This window comes from Panthera uncia, chromosome B1, assembly GCF_023721935.1.
Source record: "Panthera uncia isolate 11264 chromosome B1, Puncia_PCG_1.0, whole genome shotgun sequence".
Lineage (NCBI taxonomy): Eukaryota > Metazoa > Chordata > Mammalia > Carnivora > Felidae > Panthera > Panthera uncia.
In genome coordinates this window covers 56,774-78,677 of record NC_064811.1, presented here as the reverse complement: position 1 = coordinate 78,677, position 21,904 = coordinate 56,774, and the positions used below count along the sequence as shown (strand labels likewise).

General features: G+C 45.2%; 1 protein-coding gene across 4 annotated transcripts in view; it reads right to left on the bottom strand.

Annotated features, from left to right (window-relative positions):
- Positions 1-5,888: 5,888 nt before the first annotated feature.
- The window catches only part of PIGG (phosphatidylinositol glycan anchor biosynthesis class G), a 55,703-nt gene continuing 39,687 nt past the window's right edge, over positions 5,889-21,904 (bottom strand). For 3 of the 4 annotated variants that reach the window (XM_049630107.1, XM_049630109.1, XM_049630108.1), the window contains one exon: positions 17,612-18,799. In XM_049630107.1, the coding sequence (XP_049486064.1) occupies positions 18,586-18,799 (214 nt within the window). In that variant the 3' untranslated portion in view covers positions 17,612-18,585. Of the gene's footprint in view, positions 6,000-17,611; positions 18,800-21,904 lie in introns of those variants that run through there. The other variant, XM_049630110.1, reaches the window with a different exon arrangement.

The window sequence follows — 21,904 nt, the reverse complement described above, 5'->3', positions numbered from 1 at the left end:
CCGGCGGGGCCGGCGCGGTCGGCGGCTGCAGCCGCGGCCGAGCGACGCTTCCATCCTGTCCCCGGAGGACTCGGACGTGGCCGCCCCGGGGGACTGCGCTGGCTTCGGGGCGCACCACGCAGTCTCCTACATCAACGTGGGCGTCTTCCACGCGCTCGACGAGGCGGGTGTGGAGGTGTGCTGCGGAGGGCACCCGTCGGTGGAGCTGCCGGGGTACGCGCCCTCGGACCCCGACCTCAACGCCTCCTACCCCTACTGCTGCCGGCAGCCCTGCGAGGCCGCGCGCCCCTGGGAGCCGAGCCGGGCCTGCTGAGCCCCGGGGCCCTCCCCGGAAGGACGGACGGACGGACGGACGGCGCGCCAGCCGGCGCGGGCCTCCCCGGCCGACCACCGCCCGCCGCCCGCGAGCGAGGACCAGGCCTGCCGTGGACATGCCGCGGAGATGCACCTTCAGGGGCGGACTGGCCTCGCGTCGCTGAGGGCCCCTCGCCGAGAGACTGGGCCTCCAGTATTACCATTTCTGTGTCTGGGAGGTTTCTCTTCTTTTCTGTGTCTGTTCGTTTCCGGATTCCGTTTTAAAGTTTACAATAAATGTTTCGGGGCTGCCTCGCCCCCATCGCACTTCTCTTTGGCAAAGTCCGGTCCAGGGTGAGAGCTCAGAAAGAGAGGGTGATTTCGCGGGAGGAAGAACCCTCGCCGAGAGGACAGAAGGAGCAGAATGGCAGAAGTGAAAACGCACCCAACAAGCGACACTTTGTACACGGATGTGCCTGCTTTTGTTGATACTTTCTTACTGTAAAGCTCTCCATAAACAGTGAAAATGTTTGGTAAATTTATTGCAATTTAAAATTGGTTAGTTCCTTTATTAAATTAATTGCTATGTTATTGGAGATATTCATCAAATTGGAGTTAGAGGGTGTCGACACACAACCCACTTTGGGGCCAGTGGTTGGATCTGGTCAGACAAACGCTGAGTTGGAGTTTTCTGCTGAGCGGTTGCCTCCATCCAACCTCTTCCTGCAGTTAACTTCCCCTGTGTGTGTACCAGGTCCCAAACGTTTCTTTTTTTGGAAATTGGCGGTGGGGTTTCTACTGCAAAGCTGAGCTTATTTTTGGTTAGTATATATGAACAATCCAATCCTATTTTGGAAAATCACAGTCATAGTTTTTTTCTGGCAAAGATTATTTTCCTGTTGATTAATTCAGTGATCTGGTAATTTTTGCATATTATAGCATTTCATTTAAAATACACCCCTTAAATAGCCTTAACTGATGTGAAGGTCATACTTTTAAATCCTTAGGATGCTTACCCGCACAATATGAAATGTATTCTCGGTGACGGCAAAATACGCTTCCATCCAGTCTGGTGGCCTGGCTGGGAGCCAAGCAGGCTCAGAGTCTCGGGCAAAAGGTAGCACAACCCCACGTGCTGGGATTGTGGCGCCGGGGAGGTGTGCCGATGATTCTTAAGGTGCTTGGAGCAGAATAGTGTAGCGGAAGAGCGGAATGGCCCCACCCTGACCTGAATAGTGTGTGCCCCGAGCCAAAGGAGGTAGGGACACACCCAGTGCTCTGCCAGGGGTGAGCACCACACTTTAGGTGATAATGAACAAATAATGTGTAATGCCTTTGCAGCGTAAAGGGGTTCACTTCTGATTGTGGGAAAGTAGCCGGAGTTAGGGATGGAGGTGGAGTTTCCAGGTGCCGGCTCTGGGATAAGACCTCTCCTCAGCTCCACGTTCCTTGCCCAAAGCCACAGTCTCCTGTACTTAGACAATCAGGGCCCCCACCCCAGCTTGGACCTGGCGGGGCTGCCCAGCTGCAGTGGAGGCTGCTGGAGACAGGAGGCCCGGCTTCCATGCAGAGGAGTGGAGGGGACCTGTCGCCGGTCAGCACCTGATCCTTGCCGTGTAACATGGAGATCTCCTTGTTATGTTGATGCTGCCTGAGGAAAGAGGGTGATTCACAGCCAAGTTAGTAGGTTCTGAACCACAGGCCTCTTCAGATACTGGTCCATATTCAGCCTCGGGATTCAGCCAGGCTGAGGGCATGGCTCAACTAGTCCCACCGCTGGTCCTCGCAGCCTGGCCCATCACCTGCCCTGGTACCACCAGCCCGGTGGTCATCAACCTAAGCAGGAAATGTGATAAGTGGCAGCAAAAGTGGCTTTTAAGATACTTTTCCCCACCTACCTAAGTCAAATCAAGAAGGAATTGCCAGGGGTTTCCTGCTTCCTGAGCAGGGCTGCTCTCCACTCCCGGAGCAGATATCTCATAGGCAGCTGCAGGGCTGACCACCCAGAGCTCACCCAGTGGAGGTGGCTAGGCCACTGTGCACTGGATAGACGGGCACACGGTGGGTTCCTGCAGAAGGCCGCCGGGCAAGGACCACCCCAGCAGAGCAAACACGTGGGCAGCATGGACACAAGACGTCAGACCTCCCAGTACCTTTCTTGTTTTCTGAAGTGTTTCATCTTACATGGTTTGTACAGCTTAAAATGTCATATGCCTTATGAATCTTTCAAATTTGCAATCCAAATCAGTGACCTCTCTCAACTTTCAGACATTTCTTGAGATGGAACAGAAGGCAGAAGGGGGTGAGGTGGGTGGGGCCAGCACAGGAGCCCGACAGGAGCATCATGCCATCTGGGTGGTCATCTGGCCAGGGCAGCAGGGAGCATCTGGGGTGTGCAGGCAGCTGCTTTTCCCCTGGCAAACTTCTACATGCCCAACGGACTAGATGAGATTTTTAAAGATGCAAGTGTGTCTAACTCCACGGATATTGTCAACTCCACTTTATTGAGGCTGATATAATGATGTGGGATACCAGGGTTTTATTTTTTAGAGTTTATGAGAGGAAATAAAATCAAGTCTCCCCAAACTCACATTGTTCCAAAGATCAGTACTCAGGGAAATGAGTGGAGAATTAGGAAGCTACTGAACCTCCTTCCAGTTAGGAGTGACTTCCTCGGGACCACTCCTGCCCCTGCGGGGCTCCGCCTCGCGGCCCTCACTTCTTATTCACGTCCATTCTACTTCCCGTAAGTTTTAGTTGTTTAAAATGGATTCTTTGTGCTCTAGAAAATAGTGCCAGTTCCTGGAACTTTCCTAAAATGGGTCTTACTCTGCTTCTCAGAATAATAAGTAACGAACGCTTGGCCTGGTGGAGGCCAGATCAAGAGTTTATGATTATGACAAAGTACCGGAATTAAACTAAACACATTTTAGCATTGTTACATGACTTAATGCTGAGTTTGTAAGTTATTATTTTAAACATAAAGATTGTTTACTTTTAAGGGAATAATTTAACTAAGATAACACAGGGGGTAGCCACCAAACAAGGCATGTTTTCTTAGATTGCTAAACAGGCCCTCCCAGGGTTTCAGGCATCTGGGTTTACAGGACTCTCTTTGGTCAGAGGGGGTGTTCTGCCCTTGGCAACACAAATCTGAACCATGCAACTGAAGTTTTGACTGAAAGTCAATTAATCATTTAATTTTAAAAACCAGTCAGATAGTGTTTGTGATGAAGATCAAGCTGCTGGTGATAAAGATTTTACTCCTGGCTGGTGTCAGGACACAGTTCAGGCAGAAGACTTGAACATGCACACACACACACACACACACACACGTGCAGGTGCGTGAATGCACACACAAGTACAGGCGCACACGAGTGAACATACGTGCACACAAGGACAAATGCACATGCATGCATGTGTAGGAATAAGTGCCCACACGTTCCACGTGCATATGTCTGCACATGCACACACACACTGTGTGGGACATACACACACGCACGCAAGCACACACACATATAGTGCCTCATGAGAAGTGTCTGAGGGCCAGGCCAGCAGCCCTGCCCGGGGTGTCCGGGTCGAATCTGTCTGAGTTGGAGAGGCCCGACTGTAGACTGGCGCGTCCCCTTGCAGCGTAGAGGGTATGCACGCGGTAGGCATGCCGTGGAGGGTACCTGGCGGGTGCAGAGATTCGCGCAGGCCTGCACACTCTGTCACGTGCCGGGGGAAGATAGCGGGGTGACCCCTTACCTGGATGCCTGCACAGCACAGCAAGCCACATCAGAGGTGCTCTGGCATCCGTGCGAGTGCTGTGGGGCAGGCTGACCTCCTAGGTGCCTAGGTGGGTCCGTGTTGTGCCGACACTGCCACGGCTTGGTTGGTGCTGACCTCTTTGGGTCACCTGGAGGTCTACTCGCCCACTGAGCAAGGGCTGCCTACATGCCACGCTGTCCCATGGGGCCCTCGAGGTTATTATTACCCTCAAATCACTGCTTTCTCATCAAGAAAGAACATTAATAAATGATAGAGACCATAAGAAAAATGAATTCTGGCATAAAGATATGTACCAACTTTATGTATCTGTGTACCTGTTTTTTATATGAGACAGAGGCCACAGCCTAATGTCAACTGGTTTACTTTCCAGATGATCCAATATCTGCTTAATTTGCCACTCTTTAACACAGTAACAAAACACCAACAAAATGGGAAAAAATTAACCTAGGAAAATAGTATTCATATATTGTCACGTCCCCAATCTGAATTCTCCAAGGACTTCCTGGGGTGGCAGGAGAAAGCCTGATGGTTCCTACCACAGAGCCGTGTTTCTAATAGTTTTCTTAAAATCTCCATGTTTTGAGGGGAATCGATTTACACATGAGAATTTCACCTAGAGAAGCCCTGATCTCTGATTTGCCTTTTCATCTGCCATCTATCCTCAACAGAATGCCAATAATATGTCTTGCCACTTTAGGGTCAATAAAATCTGTGTGAAAGCACAACACACTCCTTTAAACGTGCCAACGATCCTTTATGCCTTGTCTCTGCATGGCTCTTGTCCTGGCCCTGAAGACTGTGCCTGAGTGTGGCCAGGTCTACCAGGAATGTGCAGAACATGTAAGCGGGTGGACAGAGGTGTCCCCGGCTGCTGGAGGGGTGCCCCACCTCACCTGCCCATCTCCCCAACACTCAGGCCCCAGCTTTGACCTTGTGCACCTGCTGTGGTCCTTACCCTATTCCTAAACCACCAGCCTGATTTCTTTCTTCGCCTCTACTCCTGATGCAACATTTCCCCAAAATGCGGGACAGACTGTGCTGTCCCACTAAGAAACTGGCCTTCAAGAACTGCCCTGTTCCCGAAGGGAAGCAAAATCTCATGGACCCAGCTCAGCCTGACCCCGCAGCCTTCTCTGTGAGCCACCAGGGCCTGGGGACAGTCTGACGGGGGGCTCCTATCTGGTAGGGCCCTTTGAATGAATAGTGTGGCAAACATCAGATCCTGGGTGTGCAGTGGGACAGCAGAACCAGCTGTGGTGCTGACTGGCTGAGGAAGGAGGGTGTGTCTCTGGAGCAAAGTGTGGGGCTGGTAGTGGGGGCCTGGACCACCTCAGGTACCTGGGGTTCAAATTCGTTTCCTGTGGCTTTCGTCACAAAGTACCACAAATTGGGTGGCTTCAAACAGCAAATATTTATTCTCTCATAGTCTGAGATCAAGATGTTGGAACGGTTGCTTCCTCCTGGATGCTCTGAGGACTAATCGATTCCAGACCTTTCTCCCGGCCTCTGGTGGATGCTGGTGTTCCTTGGTGCTCCTGGGCTTAGAGACTCATCATTCCAATCTCTGCTTCTGCCTTCGTGCAGCCCTCTCCTCTGTCTCTGGGTGCCCTTCTGTGTGTCTTACAAAGACATTCTCATTGGCTTTAGGGCCCACTCTAATCCAGCGTGATCTGCAAATAAGGCCACGCTCTGTGTGGACCAGAATTTTGGGGGACAAATCTTGAACTCAGTGCAGAGCTCATTTCAGGTTTGTGGTTTGCTCATTCTTTTCTGCAGGAAGCCTTCAAGCCTTTCTGTGCGGGTCTAGCTGCTCAGGACCTCAGAGGACAGGCACTCCCTCCCTGGGACGTGCTGCTGGGGAATAAAGCCGTTGGAGCCCTCATCAGACCATGGGTATTTAGGGAGCTGAATAGATCTTCCAGATGAATATTCTAAAAAAAGCAGAAACATTAAAATTAATTGCCCAAGGGGAAATGCTTTCTGAAAATAAGTTATATTTGGTTTATTTGCAAATATTTTGAGGTAACAGCCACAGTAACTGAATTATTTTGCAAATCCAGACTGGCATATGTCATTCTCTTCTCCGTGTAGGGTTGGGGCAGGAGTGGCTTCAGTGCCTGGGAGGTGGGGAGGGGCTGCCAGTCCTTCTGGGAAACAAAGGCCTCAGGATCCCAGGCTATTCTGAAGGTGACCTTCTCCCTCTGGCAGGAATCCCTGTAGGCCCCTCTACCCCAGGGCATTTGCAGGACATTGGGTCAGCCTCCATCTTGTTCATCTTATGAGCTTTCCTTCTGCCTGCTCTCTCACCTCCCAGCCTCTGTAAGAGTGCCCGTCCCCTGTCCCCCAACCCTGTGTCCTCTTGTCCTGGCTCAGCTGGGACATCACCTTTGCTGAGACCTCCCTTGATTCCCCTGCAGGACAGCGTCTGCTCTGTATTCCCCCTTCTTGTCCCCGGGGGCGTGCCCCTGAGGGTCCCTCTTGCCTATTTGGTGTAACTCAGGTTATTTTTCCCTAAGTGCGTTACTTTGGTTCTCCACGGTGGAGCCACTCCCAGCATGAGCTCTGCCCGCCACTTGCCGCCTCCCTCACCTCTTCCGACCCAGTCCAGCCTGAGGCTGGGGGAAAGAAGGCCCCGCCAGCTGCCGGACGTCTTGTCCTCACTTGCCCAACCAACAAGCATTTATAAAGACTGCAGGCCAGCCCCCGGGATTCCAAGGGTCCGTCCATGCACACTATACAGTATTGTTTTTGGATATTTTCAAACTTCACCTGGGCACACACCATCATCTTTGTCGGCGGCCTGGGCACCGCCTGATCGATGGCTAATTTGTATGGAGTGCTTGGCATGGGCCAGGCACTTTGGTTTCACTGCCTCCTTTAATCTTGAAAACGATGGCTTTACAGGTGGGAAAGCTGAGACTTGGGGAACTCGGTTCTGTGCCCAGGTTAGAGCCGGCGTGAGAACTGCCATCTGAACTCAGTCCAGCCGCAAGGCAGGACCAATTTTCTGTTTCTAAGCAGCATTTGTGGGAGTTTTGTAAACCCAGGCACAGGGTGGGTAGTGTGATAATCTCCATGTCCCTTCTGACCCCTGGGTGCTTATAACCAGCCACCTGCTCACGTCCCTCTTCCGGGTCCCTGAGGACCCTGAACTCAGCCTTTGCCACAAATTTCACATCTTCCCCTTCTTGGCTGAGTGACTCCCGTCACTCACCCCCGGAATCCTGTCCTACATGCCCTGTACACACCCACCTCCGAGCTCTTCAACTCAGCACTCTGCTAACTCACCTCATTCAGTGTTTCATTCAACAACTGTCAGCTGGGCCAGATGCTGGGGGTTCCAGAGGGTGCCCCACACTCCCTAACTGCCACTCACCCTGATTCAAGTGCCTGTGCTTGCTCTTGGGAGAACTGGAGGGCAAAGAGATTTTACATTCTTTTCTTTTTTTCCACGCTAAGTACAGAAATCTGTATGTATTTTATACATAGAGCACATCTCAGTTTGGACCAGCTGCATTCCAAATGCCCAGTAGCTGCGTGTGGAGAGTCTTAGAGCAGCCTCTCGCATGCTTCTTTTATTTTGATTGAGGAAAATGTTAGACACAAAGCGTTGCATATAAAGAACACACACGTATCAGCATTGAGATTCAGTGTGCGCTGCTAGGAAACGTCAAACTAAAACCCCAAATTTTAAGATTTTAAAGTGTTGTTTCCCATGTTTGGTCCACATTTCTCTTTTACTCTTAAATATATACAGGTAACATCTATTAACCATAATGTATTACAGGAGCAGCCAGAGCCTCCGCCTCGTCTTTCTGGCCACACTTCACTCAAGCTGGTTACGGACCATTGCCATATTTTTGTCCTTCTACCACAAAAGTGTGTGTCCACGCACAGGATACAGTATTGTTTTTGCATGCTTTTAAACTGTACATGATGGTATCATACTATATTTGATCTTCCCGTAATATGCTTTCTTGCACTCAGCATTATGTGTCTGAGATTGATCTGTGGTTCTCCCTGTGCCTGCGGCATATTTCCTCTGACACATTGTGTCCCACTGATTCCACTGTGCGGACAAATGGCAGTAAGTCACCCCTGGATCATGTCCTTTCTCACTTTCATAGTCCACAGGGCAAGGAAAATGCTTTACCTGTCTTCCTGTTTCCGTAGGTCCCACACCCATGTGTGATTGCACCGTGTGGTGTGGAGATGGGGGTTCAGAGAGTTATAGCCCCCAGCAGCACACAGCCCCAGGTCCCCATCTCAGCACCCCTTCACTTTGTCTTCTCCTTTTTTGTTGGGAAATGCGTCTCCGTGTCCTCACTTGCATTTCCACTCTTACTAGAGAGGTGTCTGTACTGATTGTTCAGTGCCTTCTTCTGCGTTGTTCTTGGCCCTTTCTACATGCATATTAGATGAGACTGTCGCTTGGCATGCAGAGCCTTGCTGGGGTGCGGAACGAAACCACACTGGATTTTCATGTTAATCTGGGTGAATGCCACCCCAACAATTGTGAGCCCCTTCATCCATCCTTGAGTAAGTCTCTCTCTTCACTTGTTTGGGTCTTCCTATATGTTTGTCAATAAATCTCCATATTTTTGTCTGTAAATACCTTGCATGACTTGTGTCAGATTTTCCCTGAGATGCATTTCAAGTTTTGTGGTTATTGTCAATGCTGTCTTTTTGAAAACTATGTTATCTACTTGTTTGGTTTAAAGACTATTACTGATCTTGTATACAGATTTTGTACCCAGCAACATTGCAAACATTTCTTTTCAGTTCTAATAACCTATTTCCAATATCATCTGTGATTATTGATGGTTTTGTTTCTTGTTCTCCAAACTCTCTGCCATGTTTTCTGGCCCGAGTGTCCCCTCTCCTCTCCCCTCCCTCTCCCTCCCTCCTCTTCCCCCCACCTCTCTCTCTCTGTCTTTTCTTTCTTTCTTTCTTTCTTTCTTTCTTTCTTTCTTTCTCTTTTCTTTTCTTTTCTTTTTTTAGAAAGAAGCTTTTTGTTGTTTATTGGGGGAGGGGTGGAGAGAGAGAGAGAAAGACAGAGAGAGAGACAGAGAGAATCCCAAGCAGGCTCCATGCTGTCAGCACAGAGCCTGATGTAGGGTTCAATCTCATGACTGTGAAAACATGACCTGAGCCAAAATCAAGAGCCCGATGCTTAACCACCTGAGCCTCCCAGGTGCCCCCCACCACCCAAGTGTTCTTTCTAAGATCTCCAACACAAACTTGAATAGAGGTGGGGATGACAGGACTGAAGTCATTAAGTATGGGGCTTGTCTGGGCTCTTGGTAGATATCTTTTAATATTTTAAGCATGTTTTCTTCTATTTTTAGTTTAGTTTTGTATAAATTGGTATTGAATTCCATCAGTGCTTTTCTCTCATCATCATAGTCATTTATTTTCTCGATTAATCTGTTACTGTGGTAAATTACACTCATCTATATTTCAATGTTAAATCAAACTAATAATGCATCATTTCAGTCAGTTTTACTATCGTTTTGCCCTCCTACTCTGTATTTCCACCCCCATAAGCAGCCCTTTCTTTGGTAATATGCTTCTGTATTTATGGGAAACAATGAGTACACTGCTATTCTGATTATTTCCATTTTGGGTGTGATTACTGACTTCTTATTACTGAACTTTGGGATAGACTCCTGGAACTCCCAACTCAACGCATGACCTTTTCTCTTCACAATGCCAATAGTTCTGGATTTTTTCCCCCCCAAAATCAGTATTCTACTTTATTAAGATCATAAACATCATCCACTGGTGAAGTATACAGTGTTCCATGACCTCATTATCTTTCTTGTTTTCCTTGAAATTAACAACGGACGTTTTCCATGAACCTGTGGCCAACTCATCCCCAGCTTTTGACAAAAACGAAAACATGATGTTCATGTGTCCAAACATGCCAAGTAATCCAGGATTTCTTTTCATATAGGCCTCCCTTCCCGGGTCCTCACCCTCTCCTGACATGGGCTCTGTGGGTCTCTGCACAACCAATATTAGGGATCTCACCCTGCTCCTCTCAGATCCCTGCATGTAGCTGCACACTGTGTCCCAAGATCTTCATGGCAGGAAGTGGAGCTGAATTCTCGCGAAGTGACACTGGCCAGTTACGGATGTTTATAGCAGCTTTATTCATAATTGCCAAAACTTGGAAGCAACCAAGAGTGCTTTCAGTAGGCGAATGGATAAAGAAACTGGTGCCTCCGGACAATGGAGTATTGTTCAGCACTAAAAAGAAATGAGCTAAACCATGAGAAGATATGGAGAAACTTTAAATGCATATTGCTAAGTGAAAGAAGCCAGTCTGTAAAGGCTACATACTGTATTATTCCAATTGTGTGACATTCTGGAAAAGGAAAACTATGGAGACAGTAAAAAGATCAGTGGTTTCCAGGGTTTTGGGGAGGGAGGGATGAATGTGCGGAGCACAGTGGATTTTTAGGGCAGTAAAATTATTCTATATAATGATAAATGATATAATGGTGGATTCATGTCATTACACATTTCTCAGAACTAATGAAATATTCAAGACAAAGAGTGAACCCTAATGTAAACTGTAGACTTTAGCTAATAATAATGTATCAACATTGGCTCACCAATTATAACAAGTGTACCTCACTACTGGAAAATGTTAATAGAGGAAACTATGTGTGGGGGAGTGTAATATGAGAACTCCCTGCACTTTCCAATGAATTTTTCTGTACACTCAGAACTATTCTAAAAGATAGTGCCAGTCATTTTTTAAAAAATAAAAGACAATGGTGAAGATAAAATGTACTACTAAAAACTATTAAATTAATTCAAAGGCAAGAAAGAAATAGAATAACAGTGACAAAAAGGAAAACAAATAGAGAACTTACAGCTCTACATCCAACCTACAAATAACTACATTCAATGTAAATGGCCTAAATATTCCAAATTAAAAGGCAGAGATTGTTAGACTGGATAGAAGAGCAGGACCTAAGTTTTGCGTTTATAAGAGCCTTCGATACATTTTTAATACAAACACAGTAGATTGAAATCAAAATGGAGGAGAAGTTATATGCAAACACTAATCAAAAGAAAGTTGGAGTGGCAGTATTAATATCAGATAAAATAGACTTTAAGACAGAGTATTACCAGAGATAAAGAGGTATATTTCATAATGATATAAAGTAAATATATCAGGAAGATATAACAAATATCAATGTATACATGTCTAATAACAGGTTCAAAAGTCATTTAAAATTTTTAGGGGTGCCTGTGTGGCTCAGTCGGTTAAGCCTCCGACTTCGACTCAGGTCATGATCTCACGGTTTGTGGGTTTGAGTCCCACGTCAGGCTCTGTGCTGACAGCTCAGAGCCTGTGTCAGACCCTGCCTCAGATTCTGTGTCTCCCTCTCTCTCTGTCCCTCCCCTGCTTGTTCTCTGTCAAAAGTAAATAAACATTTTAAAAATTTATTAAAAAAATAAAAGTTATTTAAAAATTTTTCTTATTGTAGTTGACATACGTTACATTAGTTTTACATGTACAAGATAGTGATTCAACAATTAATAATTATGTAATGTTAACAGTAAGTATCACCATCTGTCACTGGATGTTATTATATTGACTATATTCCCTATGCTGTACTTTTCATCCCCTTGACCTCTTTATTTTATAACTGGGAGTTTGTACTCTTAATCTCCTTCACTTATTTGACACACCCCTACACCAACCCCTCTCCCACCCTGACAACCTCCAGTTTGTTCTCTGTATTTATGAGTCTGTTTCTGTTTTTGTTGTTTTGTTTTTTAGATTCTGCATATGAAGTCATATGGTATTTGTCTTTCTTTGTCTAGCTTATTTCACTTAGTAACCCGTAGGCCATAAATAACAGAATTTCATTCTTTTTATGTCTGGGTAATATTTCATTGTGTATATATACCACATCTTTTTTTTTATTAATATGAAATTTATTGTCAAATTGGTTTCCATACAACACCCAGTGCTCATCCCAACAGGTGCCCTCCTCAATGCCAATCACCCACTTTCCCCTCTCCCCTACCCCCCCGTCAACCTTCAGTTTGCTCTCAGTTTTTAAGAGTCTCTTATGGTTTGGCTCCCTCCCTCTCTAACCTTTTTTTTCCCTTCCCCTCCCCCATGGTCTTCTGTTAAGTTTCTCAGGATCCACATAAGAGTGAAAACATATGGTATCTGTCTTTCTCTGTAGGACTTATTTCACTTAGCATAACACTCTCCAGTTCCATCCACGTTGCTACAAAAGGCCATATTTCATTCTTTCTCATTGCCAAGTAGTATTCCATTGTGTATATAAACCACGATTTCTTTATCCATTCGTCAGTTGATGGACATTTAGGCTCTTTCCATAATTTAGATATTGTTGAGAGTGCTGCTATAAACATTGGGGTACAAGTGCCCCTATGCGTCAGCACTCCTGTATCCCTTGAGTAAATTCCTAGCAGAGCTATTGCCGGGTCATAGGGTAGATCTATTTTTAATTTTTTGAGGAACTTCCACACTGTTTTCCAGAGTGGCTGCACCAGTTTGCATTCCCACCAACAGTGCAAGAGGGTTCCCGTTTCTCCACATCCTCTCCAGCATCTATAGTCTCCTGTTTTGTTCATTTTAGCCACTCTGACTAGCATGAGGTGTATACCACATCTTCTTTATCCATTCATCTATCAACGGACATTTAGGTTGCTTCCATATCTGGGCTATTGCAAATAAACTGCAATAAACATAGGGGTGCATATATCTTTTTGAATTAGTTTTTTGTTTTTGTTGTGTAATACCCTGTAGTGGAATTACTGGATCATACAGTATTTGTTTTTAATTTTTTGAGGAAACCCCATATTTTCCACAGTGGTTGCATCAATTATCAATCCCACCACTAGTGCATGAGAACTCCCTTTTCTCCACATCCTCGCCAACACTTGTTATTTCTTGTGTTTTTGATTTTAGCCATTGTGACTGGTGTGAGGCAATATCTCACTGTGGTTTTGATTTGCATTTCCCTGATGATTAGCGATGTTGAACATCTTCTCACGTGTCTGTTGGCCATCTGTATTTGTGTTTTGCAAAAACATCTGTTCAAGCCCACTGCCCATTTTAAAACCTTTTTTTTCTTTTTTTGGATTGAGTTGTATGATTCTTTATACCTTTTGGATGTTGATCCTTTATCAGATATATCATTTGTAAATATCTTTTCCCATTCAGTAGCTTGCCTTTTTGTTTGTTGATGGTTTACTTTGCTATGCAAAATGCTTTAGTTCGGTGCAGTCCCTACAATTTATTTTTGCTTTTGTTTCTTTTGCCTGAGAAGACATAACCAGAGAAAACGTTGCTACAGTTGATAAATTACTGTCAATGTTTTCATCTGGGAATTTTATGGTTTTGTCTCATAATCAGGTTTTAAATCCGTTTTGGGTTTATTTTTGTGTATGGTGTATGGAAGTGGTCCCATGTCATTCTTTTGCATGTAGCTGTCCGGTTTTCCCAATGCCATCTATTAAGAGACTGTCTTTTCCCCATTGTATATTCTCGCCTCATTTGTGACAGATTGACCATATAAGCTTGAGTTTATTTCTGGGTTCTCTAGCCTGTTCCATTGATCTATGTGTCTGTTTCTGTGCCAGTACCATACTCTTTTGATTATTATAAATTTGTAATGTATCTGGCAATCTGGGATTGTGATATGTCAGCTTTGGTCTTTCTTAAAATGCTTTGGCTGTTTGAGGTCCTTTGTGGTTCTATACACATGTGAGGATTATTTGTTCTAGTATTGTGAAAAATGCAATTGATATTTTGATAGGAATTGCATTAAATATGTAGATTTTTGGGGACAGATAATATGAACATTTTGACAGTATTATTTTGATCCATGAGCATGGTATATCTTTTCATTTGTGTTTTTACTTTCTTTTATCAATGTCTTACAATTCTTAGAGTACAGGTCTTTCACCTCCCTTGCTAAATTTACTTGTAGGTGTTTAACTTTAAAAAAAATTTTTTTTTTAACGTTTATTTATTTTTGAGACAGAGAGAGACAGAGCATGAACAGGGGAGGGGCAGAGAGAGAGGGAGACACAGAATCTGAAACAGGCTCCAGGCTCTGAGCTGTCAGCACAGAGCCTGATGTGGGGCTTGAACTCACCAACCGTGAGATCATGACCTGAGCCGAAGTCGGACGCTCAACCGACCAAGCCACCCAGGCGCCCCGGTGTTTAACTTTTTTGTGTGCAGTTGGAAATGGAACTGTTTTCTTAATGTATCTTTTTTGCTACCTCATTATTATTGCATAGAAATGCAAAATACATGAAGCAAAAACTAACAGATCTAAGAGAGAAACACATAGATCCACAATCATAGTTAGAAATTGTAGCTATCCTCTCAGTAATTGAAAGAATAAGTAGACAAATCAGTAAGGATGTAGAAGGTCTGGCTGACAACTACTTTGACCTAATCAACAGGTATAAGATATCACACTAAATGATTGCTGAAACTACAGTTTTTCTTCTTTTCCTATTGCACATGGAATCAAGATGGACCAACTAGTAGGCCAAAAAGTGAAGCAGGAAATATTTCAAACTGGATTATAATAAAAATGCAGCATATGAAATTTTGTAAATACAGTGAAAATAAACCTTACAGAGAAATTTATAGCTTTTTTTTTTATTTTCAAATCTATCAATCTATTTATTTATTTATTTATTTTTAATTTTTTAATTTTTTATTTTTTAATATATGAAATTTACTGTCAAATTGGTTTCCATAGAGAAATTTATAGCTTTAAATGTTTATTTTGGAGAGGTAAAAAGGCTTAAAATGATTTTAAGTTTCTATTTTTAAAATCTAGGAGAAAAGACACAGAGCAACTGTTGTTCATAACCATATTAACTATTTGATGGCCAGGAACCAATTTAAAAAAAAAAAATTTTTTTTTTTAATGTTTATTTATTTTTGAGACAGAGAGAGACAGAGCATGAACAGGGGAGGAGCAGAGAGAGAGGGAGACACAGAATCTGAAACAGGCTCCAGGCTCTGAGCTGTCAGCACAGAGCCCGACGCGGGGCTCGAACTCACGGACTGTGAGATCATGACCTGAGCCGAAGTCAGACGCTTAACCGACCGAGCCACCCAGGCGCCCCGGCCAGGAACCAATTTTAAGCATCTTGTATCTTTTTTTTTTTTTTTTTTTTTTTTTTTTTTTTTAAGCATCTTGTATCTTAACATGATAGCAAATGTAGACACTTTGCTATATGTAGCTACATTTTAGGAAACTGATTGGGGGCTTGAGTATGATATGAATTGCATCCTCATGGTTTTCTATTTAAAATAATGGAAAATAGATCCCCAGTTACTGTTTTAGCATGAAACAATGGATTTTCAGAATGGATTATTAAGTGGGAAATGACCTGTAACTAGAAAAAAAATTTTTAGAAAGTGATAAAAAAAATCTTAAAATATTTGTAAATTAAATATTAAGTATCTGTACATTAAGAAACACTCTCCCATCAAAAGGACAAGAAATAGGGGTACCTGGGTGGCTCAGTCAGTTAAGCAACTGACTTCGGTTCAGGTCACGATCCCTCTGTTTGTGGGTTTGAGCCCCACGTTGGGCTCTGTGCTGACAGCTCTGAGCCTGGAGCCTGCTTCAGATTCTGTGTCTCCCTTGCTCTCTGCCCCTCTCCTGCTCATGCTGTCTCTCTTTCTCTCTCTCAAAAAAATAAACATTAAAAAATTATTTAAAAGGACAAGAAATAACAAAGGCGTTCATGAGGATGTGGAGAAAAGCAGCCCTTGTGCATTGTTGGTGGGAATGTAAATTGGTGTGGCCGCTATGGAAACAATATGGAGGTTCCTCAAAAAACTAAAAATAGAACAACCATATAATCCAACAATTGCACTTCTGAGTATTTATCTGAGGGAAATAAAAACACTAACTCAAAAAGATACCTGTACCTCCAGATTCATAGCAGCATTATTTACAATAGCCAAGATATGAAGACAAACTAAGTGCCCATTGATGGATGAATGGATAAAGAAAACATGGCATATATTTGTACACACACACACACACACAATATTGCCATATGCGACAACATAGGTGGATCTTGAAGGCATTATGCTAAGTGAAATAACTCAGAGAGAGACAAATCCTGTATGATCTCTCTTATATATGGGATCCCAAACAAACAAACAAAACCAAAGCTCATAGATACAGAAAACGAATTGGGGGTTGCTAGAGGCGGGGAATGGGGGTGGATGAAGGGGGTCAAGAGGTATAAACTTTCAGTTATAAAATAAATCCTGGGGATATAATGTGCAGCATGATGATTATAGTTTAAGATATATTTAATTTTTTAAAATGTTTATTTTTGAGAGAGAGATAGAGCGTGAGCAGGGGAGGGGCAGAGAGAGAGGCAGACACAGAATCCAAAGCAGGCTCCGGGTTCTGAGCTGTCAGCACAGAGCCTGATGTGGGGCTTGAACCCACGAACTGCGAGATCGTGACCTGAGCTGAAGTCGGACACTTGACTGAGCCACCCAGGCGCCCCTAGATATTATATATTTTAAAGTTGCTATGAGAGTAGATCTTAAGAGCTCTTATCACAAGAAAAAAATTGTAATTCTGTGTGGTGATGGATGTTAACTAGATTGGTTGAGTTGACCATTTTGGAATATATACAAATATCAAATCATTATGGAAGTTAAAATGCATGAGTTGGAAAACTTGTATCTGCCATTGTGAGCTTTCGCTGTGTAAAGAGGTCTCTCTCTTTTTTTTAACATTTATTTATATTTGAGAGAGAGAGAGAGAGAGAGAGAGACAGAGTGTGAGTGGGGGAGGGGCACAGAAAGAGGGAGACAGAATCTGAAGCAGGTTCCAGGCTCCTAGCTGTCAGCACAGAGCCCGATGTGGGGCTCGAACCCACAAACAGTGAGATCATGACCTGAGCCAAAGTCGGCCGCTCAACCGACTGCGCCAACCCAGGTGCCCCAAGATGTTTCTTTAAAAATTTTTTTTCTTTAATGTTCACTTATTTTTGAGAGCGTGCGAGAGAGACAGAGACAGAGCATGAGTGGGGAGGGGCAGAGAGAGAAAGGCACACAGAATCTGAAGCAGGGTCCAGGCTCTGAGCTGTCAGCGCAGAGCCCGACGTGGGGGGACTCAAACTCACAAACCATGAGATCATGACCTGAGCCAAAGTCAGATGCTTAAACAACTGAGCCACCCAGGTGCCCCTGATCAGTGAATTTTAATAAACTGGAGCAGAGAATTTCACTGACAGTTTCAGATTCCACATTGCAACTAATCTTTAATTTTTGTAAGTTTATTTATTTTGAGAGACAGAGACAGTGCAAGTGGGGGAGGGGCGGAGAGAGAGGGAGACAGAGAGTCCCAAGCAGGTTCTGCACTGTAAGCATGGAGCCTGATGCGCGGCTTGAATTCACAAAACCATGAGATCACGAACGACCTGAGCCGAAACCGAGAATTGGACGCTTAACTGACTGAGCCACCCAGGCACTGCAATCTTTGCTTTTATAAAATAACTTTTATTTTAAAATAGTCTAAATCTCACAAGTTGCAAAAATAGTACAGAAAGCTCCACATACAGTTCACCCAGCTCCCCCAACTATCTCTTACACAGACCCAGAACTTCTCAACCAGGTAATTGCTAACTCAGGTGCAGACCTTAATAGGGCTTCACCTGTTTTACATGCACTTGCTTTTTCTCCAGTTAACCTTTAAGAAACCATTGTTTGTCGAATTTTAATGGAGTCTGAAAAAGAACATCCACAAGGATTAGAAAAAGAATACTCCTCCTCCCTTTCCCAACCATGTATTTGTGTGACTACTTCAACCAAACACACATATCACAACAGAATGATTGCAGAATCTAACCATCAGACGCTACAGAGATTTGCAAAAATGTAAAACAATGCCACTCTCCTCAGTACGTATTTTTCTTTTGGAAAAAAATAGTTACTTTTCTTAAAAATATGCTATGTTAACATGGACTGAATTTACATCTTTATTTTCAATGACTAGGTTTTGAATGTCTTCATGTTGATAGATGAAACCCACCCATGATAACCGAAGCTCCCCGAGACCTCCAGTGTCTTCTAGGGTAGCGAAGGGTCTGAGCTCTGTGAGGTAAACGCCGGCAGTGGGTAAGCCTCCTCCCACAGACTTCCCGGGCTCTCTTAAGTCCACACGACGCCACAATAACACATACGTTTGAGTCAGAGGAAATTAGAAGTTCAGAAGTTTATGGAGTTACTGTCAACAAGGGAACGATTCATATCCAAACTATTTTAAAGTGACCTTTCAAATCACTTACTATTTGATCTAAATTCAAGTATAGCAGTGAAAGAAACTGAAGCTATTCATCAACTCTGTAGAATTCACAATATTTTTAAGAATGTTCTCGCATTTAAACAGATTTTTTTCACTACTCAAATGCATGAAGTGAATGGACTTTAAAAATATATTGTTCTCCCAGTGCCTATGACTTTGTGTTGGTTTGATCCATGGCTGTGAAGAACACACAGATGGCAGCTGTGATGAGGATGTGCATTCCCTCATAAAGAAGTTTTGGAGAAAACACACTCCATATAAATAAATGGTAACGCAGGGATGTCACCAAAATGATATATGCAGAAACTGGAAAAGAACAGATCAGTGCGTAGCAGAAGCAAGCATGACTCAGTGCAGAACCACTGTTAATAAAAAGGGAAATATGTATTAGTATCTGCCACTTCCGCCTCATATAAGGCATGAACATAAAAGCAAACGAGATTTTTACTTTGAAAATGACCATGGTAATTCTTGTTCCCGGCCCTCCACCCCCACCCCGCCCTCCCAGTCTGGATCTGGTCAGTCTGATGGGTAGGAGCTTGCCTGAGGGGACAACCGCTGCAGGTGGCTAACCTGTCCCTCTCCAGTGTCACAATCTGCAAGAATGGTTTTGAAAAGTGCCCTCCAGCTTTCGCAGTCATGTTTAAGAATTATGTGCATGTACTACAATACAGCACAAATATTACGAAACACACTGAAAAGAAAATCCCACTGGATGAGATACAAGTTTTGAGCTCTGCTTTGTGCTGCCCAGTGAAGCATCTGGTTGGTGTGGTCTGGGGACACTGGCCTGCGAGTGTTTGCTAAGCAAACGAACCGCGAAGAACATGCCCAAACATGAAACAGCCCTCAAAGCACATGCTCAGGTCGTGATCTCACGGTCTGTGAGCTCGAGTCCCACGTTGGGCTCTGCGCTGACAGCGTGGAGCCTTCCTTGGGATTCTCTGTCTCCCCCTCTCTCTCCCCCTCCCCCACCGTCTTAAAAATAAATAAATAAACATTAAAAAAAAGAAGACAAGTTTTAGTTCTGACGCCTCCCCTCAAACACTGCAATGAGTGTCAGTGGCTTTTCTGTGGTCAGTCTATGCCACGCATCACCGCTGCCCACTCTTCCTGAAGTGTGGCCTTCATCACACACACAGCTATCTTCACTGGGCAGGACTCACATCAGCAGTGCTTCGTATGGGGATATGGACATGGGCCTGGGATTACTGGACTTCCAGGTGGGGAGCAAGCACACCCACCGGAGTAGATGCTCTGTGTGCTTAGGGGAGTCTTGGGGTGTCATGCTCATACTGGGAAGGGTCTGGACATGAAAGGTGAGCAATGAGTTCTGTGTAGAGCAAAGGCTGGGAGGCAGAGGAGTGAGTGTGTGCACATACGTGCTCCACAAAGGGGCTCCCTGGGCCTGTCGACCAGGCACAACTATCTGGTGCCATCTAAGATTCCCCCCAGTGTGCTCACTGTCCAGAGAGGAGCCAAACAGTCACTCAAGGGCCAAAGGATGCCTGGCCCCTCATGCTCACAGTTCTTGTCCCCTTCTGTGCCCTCACCTTGCCCTAACTGGTTCTCCATCTTGGGCCTTGGTGCCCATCCTTCCTTCCTGCCGCATTCTCCAGCTGCCCCATCATCCCCGGCAGGCAACATACTCTCTCTGCTTCTACTTGCGTGCCATCCTGTGGCCTCGTCCCTTTGCACGTGCTCCTCTCCAGCTCCCTTGACTGATCGTGACCACTTCCACCCACATGCCTTTCTCTTGGCAGCTGTCCTGACCAACACCAGCAGACTCAGGGGCTCAGCCATTCTGGGCTCATCTCTGTGATGTGCTCAGCAAGTAACGGACCCATCTCTCTGCTACTGCCACCAGCCCATGAGCTCCTGCACCTCGGATCCCACTGAAGATCCAGTCCATTAGGCCGAGGACCTCCAGGGAGCTGGGCCCTGAGGCATTATCTCATTACGTCCCTCAAGGCCACTGCACCAATACCGGTGAAACTCTTGGGAACAGCTTCCTGGATGAATGCTTGTGGCCCATGGCTCTGCTACCCCTCTCTTGGGGAGTGCCATGGAGTCCGTGCTTAGCTAAGAGCCTGCGGACCTTGCTCCCTTCTTGAGCAGACAGCACGGAAGCTGGAGCTTGCCACAATTTCGCACGTAGTAAACATGACCTAGTTAGAAAACTCTGGCTTCTTCCTTCCATAGCAACATTCAGGGGGTCACCATTCCCACAACCTCAGCAAAGATGACGTGCACTGTAGGGAGTGAATGAAGGCCTCACGGCCTAGCTCAGCATGGCTGCCCATGCCACCAGGCTCTAGACCTGAAGCCAGACCCTGTAGCCAAGGGTCACGAACACCCAGGGCCCAGTTTCTGAGCCACTAGCAATATTTTCTTTTTCTACTATTTTAATATAGCTCTAGTTTTCTTACTTGACTGAAACAAAACAACTCCAAAAACCAATGAGTAGAACTTGATGTAAAAGTAAAAGCTTTTAAAAAGAAAAAGCAAAACCTTTTCTAAAATAAAAGAGAAACATTTCTTAATTAGGGAAAACGTCATGTAATACTCTCCAGTTGATTAAAATGCTTTCAGCTTACTTTAAAAAAATGCTTTTTTTTTTTTTCTCCCCAATACAGATAGATGAAAAGTGTCAGGAAAATCAAACTGCAATCCCAGCACCAGAGAAGCTGCCCTTCACAGAAGCCTAGGCTCTCACTGTCTGGCCCTCATCCTCCCTGGCCAACCTGTTCAGCTGGTCTGCAGACCAGACACGGTGTGCTTAGCAGAGCCATGTGCACTAAGGCAGTCAAGCTCTCCAAGGCAGAGGCGAGCACGTCTTGCCAACTCATGGCCCTCTGGGTCCCCAACACATGACGGCACTGACGAGGACCGAGGCCTCCCAACCCAACCTAACCCTGGTCACAGAGACATCTAGGAGGCTGCTAGGGAGAGAACCAACAGGCCAGTAGTGGTCTCGTGGCCCACGTGGGTTCACAGGCAGCACGAGAGCCTGAAGGTCATCGTGGGCAGTGCAGCGGCCCCCACATGCCTCTGCTCCAGCCAGCAGTGCCTTGGCTTGCAGGAGCTGACCATCAGACGAGCAGTGACTATCCACAGACGGTCCCCAAGTGTGCATCCGAGGAAAACACACTGACTTGTAGGCATCTCTCCTCAGGAAACCTAGAGCGAGCTGGAGAAATGAGACTCCCACATTGGAGAAACCAAACATCAACCGTGGCAATTCAGAGGGGCGGCCAGAAGGTCCCCGGAGTAGGAAGCCTGCTCTCCACAGGTGAAGCCTTTACTTGCTTTCTTGCTCTAAACTGTGACTTGAGGGTATCACCCCACTCACTCCTATACTCTCCTCCACCCCTTACGTTTGACTGTGGAATGGGAGAAGACGGTGGCCCGTGGACATGAACTTGGGGGCAGAAGTCGAGGGTCCCTGAGGCCTGAGTCTCAGGAGC